Source organism: Nycticebus coucang, chromosome 19, assembly GCF_027406575.1.
Source record: "Nycticebus coucang isolate mNycCou1 chromosome 19, mNycCou1.pri, whole genome shotgun sequence".
In the NCBI taxonomy this organism is placed as follows: domain Eukaryota; kingdom Metazoa; phylum Chordata; class Mammalia; order Primates; family Lorisidae; genus Nycticebus; species Nycticebus coucang.
Genome location: NC_069798.1, coordinates 35,651,332 through 35,665,120, shown reverse-complemented (window position 1 = coordinate 35,665,120; position 13,789 = coordinate 35,651,332). Strand labels below are relative to the sequence as shown.

At 40.3% G+C, this 13,789-nt stretch overlaps 1 protein-coding gene across 1 annotated transcript in view; it reads right to left on the bottom strand.

Moving 5' to 3' along the window:
* LOC128571597 (phosphatidylinositol 3-kinase catalytic subunit type 3) overlaps positions 1-1,546 on the bottom strand; it is a 198,844-nt gene extending 197,298 nt beyond the window's left edge. Inside the window, exon 1 of the mRNA XM_053571130.1 lies at positions 1,404-1,546. Coding sequence (XP_053427105.1) covers positions 1,404-1,471 — 68 coding nt within the window. The 5' untranslated portion in view covers positions 1,472-1,546. The remainder of the gene's footprint in view (positions 1-1,403) is intronic.
* Between the last annotated feature and the right edge of the window lie 12,243 nt (positions 1,547-13,789).

The following is a 13,789-nucleotide window of genomic DNA, read 5'->3' as shown; positions in this document are numbered from 1 at the left end:
AAAAAAATTAAAGGTCTAGGAGAATAAATAGAATAAAAAATTACTATTCTTGGACAATGACTCCAAAGTGACACTTTCTGCCTCCATCCCCGAAACCAAAAAAAAAAAAACCACCACCTGACAATTGCAGTCTCAGAAGCTACAGCACTGTTAGTATTTAATTTTGCCAATCCTGCTTTATGCTTTACCTTTAGCTCAAAATACTCAATTGTCTGTGCCTGTGTGTATGTTAATAATGGTCACATTTCTTGCATTTCTTTTTAATATTCAAAAATTTCGAAAAATGCATTCGTATGTGTAAGAAATACTGAGAAACACAAGACTGAGCGGAAGCCCTTTATCAGATGATAATATGGGTCTTATACATATAATCTAGTGGAGAGTGCTGCAAAAATGACCTTAAACAAGTGTGTAAAGCACCATACAAAGGTACGTATGGTTGTTGACATTATTATTTTTACTACTACCACAAACTGAAAAATTAAGGATTTGTCAGAGACTAAAGTAAGTGACTTCCGAAAATGAAAGTAAATAATCATTCCAAGGCACATCTGACAACTAAGAAAATGGACTTATCACACACTGAAGACATGTGGCCCTCTTACTGACACATGTCTGCTGACAACTGACTGAATATACACAATGTTGACTGATTATGAATGACGTGGCGTGACGTATAAAACCTTTGACAATACTCCTACATAACCACTTTTACAACGACATAATTTCCAATTCGGTTTTGCCCACCCCCTATTGTTGTATTTGTTCCATTATTTTCATCTCAAGATGTCATGCTCTTGGTCTTTATTTCAACTATAGCGCCCCCATGGTTTTCCTGCAAGATTGTTTTCTCATATTGTCTGGGTCCCTTTGCACCGGGAACCCTTATTTTGACTCCCAACCACCCTGTCTTAACGATGCCAGACTGCCCAAAGATTCAACTTAAGCCTTTATCACTTCCCATGCTGTTAATACTACACCCATGTGCTCATCTTATTCTCAACTATCACATCTGCTTAAGTCTGCCTCTCCATCATTTCTGCTGCCTCCTTTCCATCCTCCAGACCCGTTCTAAAGATCGTCTCTTTTATTTACAGCAAGATTTCATTTCTTCATTTGTAAAATAAAACAGTAATAACCCTCATAACGTTGAACATCAAAATGCTTTGTAGACTGTAAAACACTGTGGAACTTATAAGCTTATTCTTGCCGCTGTGCGTCTTCAATCCTTTTCCCACATGGCCCCTCTCCATTATTCACTCTTCCCCTAATCTGGCTACAGCCCGCTCTGAGAACCCTATCCCGGTCTTCAAATCAGTCACCATGTTTACTTTCCACAGGCCCCTGCCCCTCCTTCCCCTATGCTCATGCAATCCCGCTCTCTGTCCCCAGGATTCTCTTACATTTTAAGCTGTACGTTGATATCCAGGTCACAACTATAGATGTAGTGAAACTTCTCCGCTTCACCCATAGCACTCCCGGCAAAGGCACCACCTACTGCTAGAAACTAAGCGCAGGAAAGACCGGAGAAGTGAACTTGCTGCGCCCCACGACACACGCGCTTCCTGTTCCTCCCCTCAGCCTGCAAGCCGCCAATCCCAGCCGGAGCGCGACTAGACGCTAAGGAAATCCCCGCCCTAGATTTCCTAGGGCGCATGTGCAAACGTGTCCACCATCTTGCTTAAGGGTAAGTAGGATTCCGGAAATGTAGCCTGTCGGTTTCCATGCCAGTTTTCCAGTTTCGCTAGACAAACTTTTTTTTTTTTCTTTTTGGAAACAGAGGCGCTGTTATTTGCGCTAGATTGATTTGCTGCAGCTAAAATCAATCCCAGGGCGGCGCCCGTAGCTCAGTGGGTTAGTGCCGGCCACTACACCGAGGCTGGCTGGTTCGAACTGGCCCGGGCCAGCTAAAACAGGGACAACTGCAGCAAAAAAAAAAAATAGCCCAGCGTTGTGGCGGGCGCCTGTAATCTCAGCTACCTGGGACAGAGGCAAGAGAATGGCTTAAGCCCCAAGAGGTGCAGGTTGCTGTGAGCTGTGATGCCACGGTACTCTACCTAGGGCGACAGCTTGAGACTTTGTCTCAAAAATAATAACAAAATAAAATAAATCCCAAAGGAAATTCGATTCTTTTGCTGCAGACTAAACAGGTAGGTAACAAGCACAAAATTAGAATTTTGCCAGGTTTTAATTCCATTGGTCTTTTCAAAACTTGTAGATATGATCACTAATTTACTATGTCAAGCAAAGATTTTCTCTTGCAGGGCTGTCCAGCCTTTAGGCTTTTCTGGGCAACTGGAAGAGTGAAGAGTTGCCTTGGGCCACATATGCAATACACAAATGCTAAAGAAGGCTGTTGTGCAAAAGAAGAAGAAGAAGTCGATGCATAGTTTTGGGGATACCCTACACCACAAATTGGACAAAAAGTTCTAATGTGATGGGGATATGGCCGGGGCACAGGTTAGATATCCTGCTAGAGACTAAAGAAAAGACTAAGCAGGAAACAAAAAAATCTGGGTTTTATTTTGATACCGGATTCCACCACTCAGGGCTAGACAGGGAGCCCCTCATTCTCTAGGCCCAGGTGAGCTCAGAGGTCAGACCCGCATTTCTAGGCAGGAGCAGACTGCCTTTTTTGGGTCACACCCTCTGGGCTCTGCTAAGATCATGAACAAAGCAGCCTTTTATGGTTTTTTGGGTGGTTCCACCTTGGGCAGGAATACACACCCTAATCCCTTCTCAGGAACAAAGACTGTAAAGGACCTGATAACCTTGCCCTAGTGAAGGAGGAGCTACATTCATTCATTTGAACTTTGAAAAGATGTTTTTCTATCTACCAACTGCCAGCCCTCCATGGGTTCTCAAACTATGGCCTGCGGGCCACATGAGGCTGTGTGATAGTATTTGTTCCCGTTTTGTTTTTTTACTTCAAAATAAGATGTGTGCAATGTGCATAGGAATTTGTTCATAGTTGTTTTTTTTTAAACTATAGTCTGGCCCTCCAACTGAACAATGAACTGGCCCCGTTTAAAAAGTTTGAGGACCCCGGATTAGCCCACGTGGAGACTCCCAAGTTGAGTTCTTCACTTCTTTGCCCCTTCCAGAAGCTCGAGTGCTTTTTACTTCTTCTATATTCCTTTCTAAGGTCTAATAAAAGTCCTATCTTGCCACTGATCTGTGGTCTGTGGGTTCATTCTTCGAATCCCCGAGACCAAAGATCTACTGAAAAGCAAAATTCCGGTATCAATTTTACACACTACTAATATTTATGCTACTTTGGTCAAAATACCTGGGTGCTTTGTTTGGGACCCAACCCTAACCTGGAAACTTATGGCAATAACTCTAGAACACAACTGTGAACCCTCTGGTCCCCTATTATGCTTATTTTTATAACATTTAATAAAATCGAAAATTGTAATCGCTATTTCCAATTAGATTCAAAACCCTTTGAAGGCAAGAATAGTGTGCCGTGTGCCATGTACTCTTGTGTCTACCTCCTTCCATGCTTGTGAATATTGCTGGGTTTAATAATTCCTCTTTTTTTTTTTTTTTTTAGAGACAGAGTCTCACTTTATCATCCTCGGTAGAGTGCCATGGCATTACAGCTCACAGCAACCTCCAACTCCTGGGCTTAGGCGATTCTCTTTCCTCAGCCTCCCAAGTAGCTGGGACTACAGGTGCCTGCCACAACACCCGGCTATTTTTTTGTTGCAGTTTGGCCAGGGCTGGGTTTGAACCCACCACCCTCGGTATATGAGGCTGGCGCCCTACTCACTGAGCCATAGCGCCACCCTATAATTCCTCCTTATTAATCGTTACTCATGACAGTCTCCATTTTCCTTTTTTTTTTTTTTAGAAACAGAGTCTCACTTTGTCACCCTTAGTACAGTGCTGTGACATCACAGCTCACAGCAACCTCCAGCTCTTGGGCTTGGCTGATTCTCTTGCCTCAATCTCTCAAGTAGCTGGGACTACAGGCATCCACCACAATGCCCAGCTATTTTTTTGTTGTTGTTGCAGTTTGCCCAGGGCCAGGTTTGAACCCGCCACCCTCGATATATGGGACGCGCCCCTACTCACTGAGCCATAGGCGCCGCCATACGGTCTCCATTTTCTATGTGTTTATTTCTAGGTGCAGGATATCAGAGAGACATCAAATTAGGTTAATTAGAATGTTGAGGGATCTAGAAAAAACATTTCGAAGAAAAGTTGAAAGTTGTAGAGCTATTTAATCTGGAAAGGGGAAAACAATGGATAATGCACTATGCTTTGCTAAAAGTGAGCTATCAAAAATACTTGTGAAGCATGGAAGGCACAAACAGACTAAAGATGAACATGATAGTTAGAACATTTGATTTGTTCCAAAGTACAGCTGCCACCTGTGTTTGGAACTTACAGGAAAGTAATTTCAACAAACAATAAAAATTAAAGTTTCTAATCATTAGAGTTGTGCAACAGTAAAACAAATTGTCACAAGTACTCTGTTTATGTCATCACTGCAGCACTCAGTGTGAAGTTTAATGTGAAACAGGTTTTTGAAATTTGAGTAAAATATTGACAATGTGTAAAGAACTAAATTATCTGATCCATGTGTTGACTTAAATCACCTTCATTATAGTGTTATTTAATTATAAAGCTACATAAATTATATATGTATAAAACCAAACAAATTTACAAATTAAACATGAATACTTCAAATTAACAATCTTAATATGATAGTGTTTTATTGTTGAAACTTACTGCAGTGTACCGTGATTGTGGGATGTGTCACTGCCTGCTCTCACAGAACTGGTTCTTCGAAATTCAGCAGATCTATACTGCTGTATTCCTCATGACAGTTTCTTTTTCTAGCCTCTTTTTTCTACTTAAATTGTTATGAAATCTTTTTTTTTGGTAGAGACAGAGTCTCACTTTATAGCCCTCAGTACAGGGCCATGGCGTCACACAGCTCACAGCAACCTCCAACTCCTGGGCTTAGGCGATTTCTCTTGCCTCAGCCTCCCAGAGTAGCTGGGACTACAGGCACCAGCCACAATGCCCGGCTATTTTTTTGTTGCAGTTAGGCCAGGACTGGGTTTGAACCCACCACCCTTGGAATATGGGGCCGGTGCCTACCCACTGAGCCTCAGGTGCTGCCCAATTGTTATGAAATCTTAATATTACCAGCATGATGTCATTTGGCTTTAAATTGGTTCCAAAGCATTTTTAAGCATAGTTCTATTCTTTTCTAGTATTAATTGTCCCCCAAACAGTTGAAAACATAATGTAGATAAAGGCCTGAAAATCATATGTCACTACTTAGTTATAAGATATTCATTCATAGAATTCAGGATCAATTTATTAACTTTTTGAAGGTTATCATCAAGAGGAAAGAGGAAAAATAACACTGAAAATTTATTGTAGAGGAATCTTAGAAGATTTGATTGTAATCATATTTAACACAAGAAATCACATTTACATCAAGAAAAACTAACGTGCCAGTAAGGAGAAAGATTTTAGTAAGTCACAAATGTGTGGTAAGAATTTCAGAAGCTACAACTAGCAGTCTCTTTCCTAAACCAACCATAGTTTAGGAAAATGTTCTTTGGTAGATTTGAGTACTATAGTCCAATTAGCAAGTCCATCTCCAAAGGTGAGACAGAAACCTTAGGCATCTTATTTTGAGAGGAATAATTTTTTTCATTCCTGAATGATTTTTAACAGCTCGTGAAAATAGCACACACTTACAAAACATAGTTTTCATTGCAGGAACCCATGGTGTGCCTGTAGAAAAATAACTTAATTGGCATGGGTTTTTCTTAGTGTGGTAGGTTACTCCATTGATTATATTATCTCATTTTAACTTGCCTTTGGAGTTGCAATTTTGATTCTGTGCTGCGTTTGCCATCCTGTTTGAAAGTCTTCAACATGGTGTGGCCATCAGGTTTGGTTGTCTGCCACCCTGACCAAAAAAACGATCTGTTTGTTCCCTTTTTCCTTTGTTACCAGTGCTTCAATTTTCTTTGAGAGGCACGTTTTCCATCCCTTTTTCTTTTGTGATGACGTAAAGTGTAGATCTGTTACCATTTGGAAATCCTGACATGTGCACTTGATAATAAAAGCCAAAATGTTGAAATTGCCAGAATGGGAGAAGAAAAAGATCCTGCATTTTTGGTGATATTATGGAGACACTGAATAACTCTAAAGTCAACTAAGTCTGGATTTCTTATTAAGTTAACAATAATTATGCTTATAAAATAAGCCACTTAAAAAAAATTTTTTTTTGTTATATATAACTAAAAGTTTACTAATGAAAGAAAGTATTACCATGAGAATGTGACCTTTTGTAACTGTTCCAGGAGATAGCCCCGAGCTGAAGCAGATAAAAGGGCTAAGCAAATGTTTAACTGTTAAGCAAATGTTTAACTGTTTTTTTTTTTTTTTTTTTTTTTTTGACTTTTTTTTTTTTTTTTTTTTCTTCTTTTTTTTTTTTTATTGTTGGGGATTCATTGAGGGTACAATAAGCCAGTTACACTGATTGCAATTGCTAGGTAAAGTCCCTCTTGCAATCATGTCCTGCCCCCATAAAGTGTGACACACACTAAGGCCCCACCCCACTCCCTCCCTCTCTCTTTCTGCTTCCCCCCCCCCATAACCTTAATTGTCATTAATTGTCCTCATATCAAGATTGAGTACATAGGATTCATGCTTCTCCATTCCTGGGATGCTTTACTAAGAATAATGTCTTCCACTTCCATCCAGGTTAATACGAAGGATGTAAAGTCTCCATTTTTTTTAATGGCTGAATAGTATTCCATGGTATACATACACCACAGCTTGTCAATCCATTCCTGGGTTGGTGGGCATTTAGGCTGTTTCCACATTTTGGCGATTGTAAATTGAGCTGCAATAAACAGTCTAGTACAAGTGTCCTTATGATAAAAGGATTTTTTTCCTTCTGGGTAGATGCCCAGTAATGGGATTGCAGGATCGAATGGGAGGTCTAGGTTGAGTGCTTTGAGGTTTCTCCATACTTCCTTCCAGAAAGGTTGTACTAGTTTGCAGTCCCACCAGCAGTGTAAAAGTGTTCCCTTCTCTCCACATCCACGCCAGCATCTGCAGTTTTGAGATTTTGTGATGTGGGCCATTCTCTCTGGGGTTAGATGATATCTCAGGGATGTTTTGATTTGCATTTCTCTAATATATAGAGATGATGAACATTTTTTCATGTGTTTGTTAGCCATTCGTCTGTCGTCTTTAGAGAAAGTTCTATTCATGTCTCTTGCCCATTGATATAAGGGATTGTTGGCTTTTTTCATGTGGATTAATTTGAGTTCTCTATAGATCCTGGTTATCAAGCTTTTGTCTGATTGAAAATATGCAAATATCCTTTCCCATTGTGTGGGTTGTCTCTTTGCTTTGGTTATCGTCACCTTAGCTGTACAGAAGCTTTTCAGTTTAATGAAGTCCCATTTGTTTATTTTTGTTGTTGTTGCAATTGCCATGGCAGTCTTCTTCATGAAGTCTTCCCCCAGGCCAATATCTTCCAGTGTTTTTCCTATGCTTTCTTTGAGGATTTTTATTGTTTCGTGCCTTAAATTTAAGTCCTTTATCCATCTTGAATCAATTTTTGTGAGTGGGGAAAGGTGTGGGTCCAGTTTCAGTCTTTTACACGCAGACATCCAATTCTCCCAACACCATTTATTGAATAGGGAGTCTTTCCCCCAAGGTAAGTTCTTGTTTGGTTTATCGAAGATTAGGTGGTTGTAAGATGTTAGTTTCATTTCTTGGTGTTCAATTCGATTCCAAGTGTCTATGTCTCTGTTTTTGTGCCAGTACCAAGCTGTCTTGAGCACTATGGCTTTGTAGTACAGACTAAAATCTGGTATGCTGATGCCCCCAGCTTTATTTTTGTTACTAAGAACTGCCTTAGCTATACGGGGTTTTTTCCGGTTCCATACAAAACGCAGAATCATTTTTTCCAAATCTTGAAAGTACGATGTAGGTACTTTGATAGGAATGGCATTGAATAGGTAGATTGCTTTGGGAAGTATAGACATTTTAACAATGTTGATTCTTCCCATCCATGAGCATGGTATGTTCTTCCATTTGTTAATATCCTCTGCTATTTCCTTTCTGAGGAGTTCATAGTTTTCTTTATAGAGGTCCTTCACCTCCTTCGTTAGGTATATTCCTAGGTATTTCATTTTCTTTGAAACTATGGTGAAGGGAGTTGTGTCCTTAATTAGCTTCTCCTCTTGACTGTTATTGGTGTATACAAAGGCTACTGACTTGTGGACATTGATTTTATATCCTGAAACATTACTGTATTTTTTGATGACTTCTAGGAGTCTTGTGGTTGAGTCTTTGGGGTTCTCTAAGTATAAGATCATGTCGTCAGCAAAGAGGGAGAGTTTGACCTCCTCTGCTCCCATTTGGATTCCCTTTATTTCCTTGTCTTGCCTAATTGTATTGGCTAGAACTTCCAGCACTATGTTGAATAGTAAAGGTGACAGAGGACAACCTTGTCTGGTTCCAGTTCTAAGAGGAAAAGCTTTCAGTTTTACTCCATTCAGTAAAATATTGGCTGTGGGTTTGTCATAGATAGCTTCAATCAGTTTTAGAAATGTGCCACCTATGCCTATACTCCTCAGTGTTCTAATTAGAAAAGGATGCTGGATTTTATCAAATGCTTTTTCTGCATCTATTGAGAGGATCATGTGATCTTTATTTTTGCCTCTGTTAATATGGTGGATAACGTTTATGGACTTGCGTATGTTGAACCAGCCTTGCATCCCTGGGATGAAGCCTGCTTGATCATGATGAATGACTTTTTTGATGATAAGCTGTAATCTATTGGCTAGGATTTTGTTGAGAATTTTTCCATCTATATTCATGAGTGAGATTGGTCTGAAATTCTCCTTTTTGTTTGGGTCTTTTCCTGGTTTTGGTATCAGGGTGATGTTTGCTTCATAGAATGTGTTGGGGAAGATTCCTTCTTCCTCAATTTTTTGAAATAATTTCTGCAGTACAGGAATAAGCTCTTCCTTGAAGGTTTGATAGAATTCTGGAGTGAAGCCATCTGGACCAGGGCATTTTTTAGTTGGAAGCTTTTTTATTGTTTCTTTGATCTCAGTGCTTGAAATTGGTCTGTTCAGGAGGTCTATTTCTTCCTGGCCAAGTCTAGGGAGAGGGTGTGATTCCAAATATTGATCCATTTCCTTCACATTGTCAAATTTCTGGGCATACAGTTTCTGGTAGTATTCAGAGATGATCTCTTGTATCTCTGTGGGATCAGTTGTTATTTCCCCTTTATCGTTTCTGATTGAGGTTACTAGAGATTTTACTTTTCTATTTCTAGTTAGTCTGGCCAATGGTTTATCTATTTTATTTATTTTTTCAAAAAACCAACTCCTTGTTTCATTAATTTTCTGAATGATTCTTTTGTTTTCAATTTCATTGATCTCTGATTTGATTTTGGAGATTTCTTTTCTTCTACTGAGTTTAGGCTTAGATTGTTCTTCTTTTTCCAATTCCATAAGGTCTCTTGTGAGATTGTTGATGTGCTCTCTGTCTGTTTTTCGAATGTAGGCATCTAAAGCGATGAATTTTCCTCTCAAAACTGCTTTTGCAGTATCCCACAGGTTTTGGTAGCTTGTGTCTTCATTGTTGTTATGCTTAAGGAAGTTAGTGATTTCCTGTTTGATTTCTTCCTTCACCCATCTGTTATTCAACAGAAGATTGTTTAATTTCCATGCCTTTGGATGGGGTCGAGCATTTTTGTTAGAGTTGAGTTCCACCTTTAGTGCCTTATGGTCTGAAAAGATACAAGGTAAAATTTCAATTCTTTTGATTCTGTTGATATTTGTTTTGTGTCCCAGGATATGATCAATTTTGGAGAATGTTCCATGGGGTGATGAGAAGAATGTATATTCTTTATCTTTGGGGTGGAGTGTTCTATATGCGTCTATCAAGCATAATTGTTCTAGGGTCTCATTTAAATCTCTTATATCTTTGTTTAATTTCTGATTAGAGGATCTGTCCAGCTCTGTAAGAGGTGTGTTAAAGTCCCCTGTTATGATGGTATTATCAGATATCATATTGCTCAGACTGAGTAAGGTCTGTTTCAAGAATCTGGGAGCATATAAATTTGGTGCATAGATATTTAGAATTGAAATGTCTTCTTGTTGTAGTTTTCCCTTGACCAATATAAAGTGACCATCTTTGTCTTTTTTGACTTTAGTTGCTTTAAATCCACATGTATCTGAAAATAAGATTGCAACTCCTCTTTTCTTCTGAATTCCATTTGCCTGAAAAATTGTCTTCCAACCCTTGACTCGGAGCTTTAATTTGTCTTTTGAAGCCAGGTGTGTTTCTTGCAGACAGCAAATGGATGGCTTGTGTTTTTTAATCCAGTCAGCCAATCTATGTCTCTTCAGTGGGGAATTCAAGCCATTAACATTTATGGAGATAATTGATAAGTGTGGTAGTATTCTATTCGTCTTATTTGGTGAGAGTCCATTGCTTAGTTTTATCTTTTGCATCAGTGTGGAGGTTAGGTTCTGTCCTTTGATTTCTGAGTTCTTACTTTGCTGCTGATCCATTGTGGTGGTCAGTGTGCAGAACAGGTTGAAGTATTCCCTGTAGAGCTGGTCTTGTTGTGGTGAATTTCCTCAATGTTTGTATATCCGTAAATGATTTGATTTCTCCATCAATTTTGAAGCTTAGCTTAGCAGGGTACAGAATTCTGGGCTGAAAATTGTTCTGTTTAAGTAGATTAAAGGTAGATGACCATTGTCTTCTTGCTTGGAAAGTTTCATTAGAGAAGTCTGAGGTCACTCTGATGGATTTGCCCCTGTAGGTCAACTGGCGCTTACTCCTGGCAGCTTGCAGAATCTTTTCTTTTGTCTTGACTTTGGACAGGTTCATCACAATGTGTCTTGGAGAAGCTCGGTTAGAGTTGAGGCGACCTGGGGTCCGATAGCCCTCTGAAAGCAGTGTGTCAGAATCTTTGGTGATGTTTGGGAAATTTTCTTTTATAATATTCTCTAGTATGGCTTCCATTCCTCTGGGGCATTCTTCTTCCCCTTCTGGAATTCCTATAACTCGTATGTTGGAACGTTTCATAAAGTCCCATAATTCTGACAGTGAACGTTCTGCTTTCTCTCTCTTCTTTTCTGCCTCTTTTACTATCTGAGTTATCTCAAAAACTTTGTCTTCTACCTCTGAAATTCTTTCTTCTGCATGGTCTAACCTGTTGCTGATACTTTCCATTGCATCTTTAAGTTCCCTGATTGACTGTTTCATTTCCTTCAGCTCTGCTATATCCTTTTTATATTCTTCATATCGTTCATCTCTGATTTGATTCTGTTTTTGGATTTCCTTTTGGTTATTTTCCACTTTATTAGCAGTTTCCTTCATTGTTTCCATCATTTCTTTCATTGTTTTCAACATGTGTATTCTAAATTCCCTTTCTGTCATTCCTAACATTTCTGTATAGGTGGAATCCTCTGCAGTAGCTACCTCATGGTCCCTTGGCGGGGTTGTTCTGGACTGGTTCTTCATGTTGCCTGGAGTTTTCTGCTGATTCTTCCTCATGAGTGATTTCTTTTATCTGTTTCCTTGCCCTAATTTTCCTTTCACTTCCTCTTGCTCTTTAAGTTCTTGTGCCTGTGGACTAAGGGTTACAGGACCAGAAAGGTGAGAAGGTTGAAGAGCAAAAAAGGGATGAAAGAAAGGATGACCGAGTGATAAGAAAAAAAAGAAAGATAGAGAAAGGAGAGGGGGTAGGGATAAGGAATATTGACAAAAAGAAGAGAGGCACAGAAAGAGGGAGACAGGGCAATATAGGTGTACAGTAGGGTACTTTGACACAACCTTAAAAAACCCCACCTTCTGGGGGTTGGGTGCCCAGTTGGGTGGTTCCCTTGAGGTCAGCAGCTCTTTGCTAACCTGGTCAGACACAGTACCCCACCTCCACCAAGTAGAGAGGAAAGACAAAAATGCTATAAATCAAACCAAAACAAGCAAACAGAAAACTTTATGGCGATAAAATTGGGTGAAAAACCAAGTGATAGCGGTAGAAGCACTAGCAAAAATGAAGTTGTAGTTATTAAAAAAGGCAGCAATGGGAAATTATAATTAAACTAGAAAAATTGAGAAAGAAAAAGGGATCTGTATGGAAAAGATTGAAATTAAGAAACAAAAGAACATCAACAACGTCAAAATAAACAAACAAAAAAACCCAACCAAACAAAAAAAAAAAAAAGAAAAAAAAATACACAACCAAAAACAAAGCAGTTTGTATATGTTGTTGAATATTGTCTGGGCAACACGTGGTCTTTTGGGGTATGAGATGTTAGTCACAGTTCTGATACGACTGGAGGCTGCTGATTCCTCAAACCCCAGCAGGTAGACACCCTAAATCTCTCTTCAGCCCACTTAAAAGGCACTTTGAACTTGTAAACTTGCTGAGCAGAAGCTTTCCCAGCTTTCTCGCTGGAATCACTGCTGAAGTGTCTATCCACTTACTCAGTGTGCCAAAACCGGTCTCACTCTGGCCCTGAGGGTTAGGGCTGCAAGGCGGCTCAGACCCCACCCTTAGGCTACTTGGTTGCTGGGTTACCAGCTCCCACCCGTCTCTAGCTCTGCTACCCTGAGGGCGGAGCTTGCCGGGGCAGATCACTGACAATGGATCCGTGTGACCCACCGCCAAACACTATTAGCTCCGTCTGGCTCAGCGGCTCAGACTGGGGCCCTAGACAACGGCCAAAGTTCTCCGCACTCCCACTCAGGCCTTCCCCAAGGCAGTTCAACTCAGTGCCAAGTCCAAGGACATCAAAAGAGTTCACAGGTAAGGCCTTTCTGGTTTGCAGTCTCGCTGCTACTGAACTTACAGTTGTGGGCGGGTTTAGACGGGTTGAACACACGCGACCACTTGCCGGTTTTCCACTGTTTTAGTCCTCCTCTTGGGGTCCAGAAGTCTCTCGCTGACTCCCTGTATCCTCATAGGAGTGATGATAGGCAGTTCCCACCAGCCAGAGATGCCTGGAGTCCTATCTCCCCAGACTCACGGTGCCCAGATGCAAGGAAGCTGTTACTCGGCTGCCATCTTGCTCCGCCCCCCCAAATGTTTAACTGTTAATCTTGTCTTAAGACAGTTGAGTAATGAACCAGAGTTCTTCTTATCTAGAAAGCCCCTGCTATGTCTGCTCCCCCTTCCTACTTTATGGTTAAAGCCCCTGCTATGTCTGCTCCCCCTTCCTACTTTATGGTTAAAGCCCCTGCTATGTCTGCTACCCCTGCCCACTTTGTGGTTTTTGCCTTTATAAGCTTGTAAAATCTGCTGTTCGGGGCTTAACTCCTCTGCTCCTGAGAGAGTCACGAGCTAAGCCCCAGCATGCTGGAATAAAATCCTCGTGCTGTTTGCATCAAGTGTCGTCTCTTGCGGTTGATTGGGAGTCGCAGTAGCCCAGGACAGAGTGGGGGTCTTGTCCCAAGTCTTTCACTAACGCTAACAGAATTTAAAGGCTTTGCGTGTTCTGGCTTAGATGGCTCTCTTTAGGTACTGTAGACTTACTTCAATTTAACAACAACAAAAAAAACTCTAAGTCCTATCAATTCCAGGCCTTTATAAAATCCTTCCGGAACCTGAGAAAGTTTCTATCCTCCCCTACTCCTAATAAAGGAACTTCTATTAGATCTTTGCATTGCAAGCCTAAGAATATTCCTTTATAAAAGCCTCAGCTGATGCCACCCTCCTCCCCCAACAATACTTAAGTCATCACACTTAAAAATCTATCTCTTATAT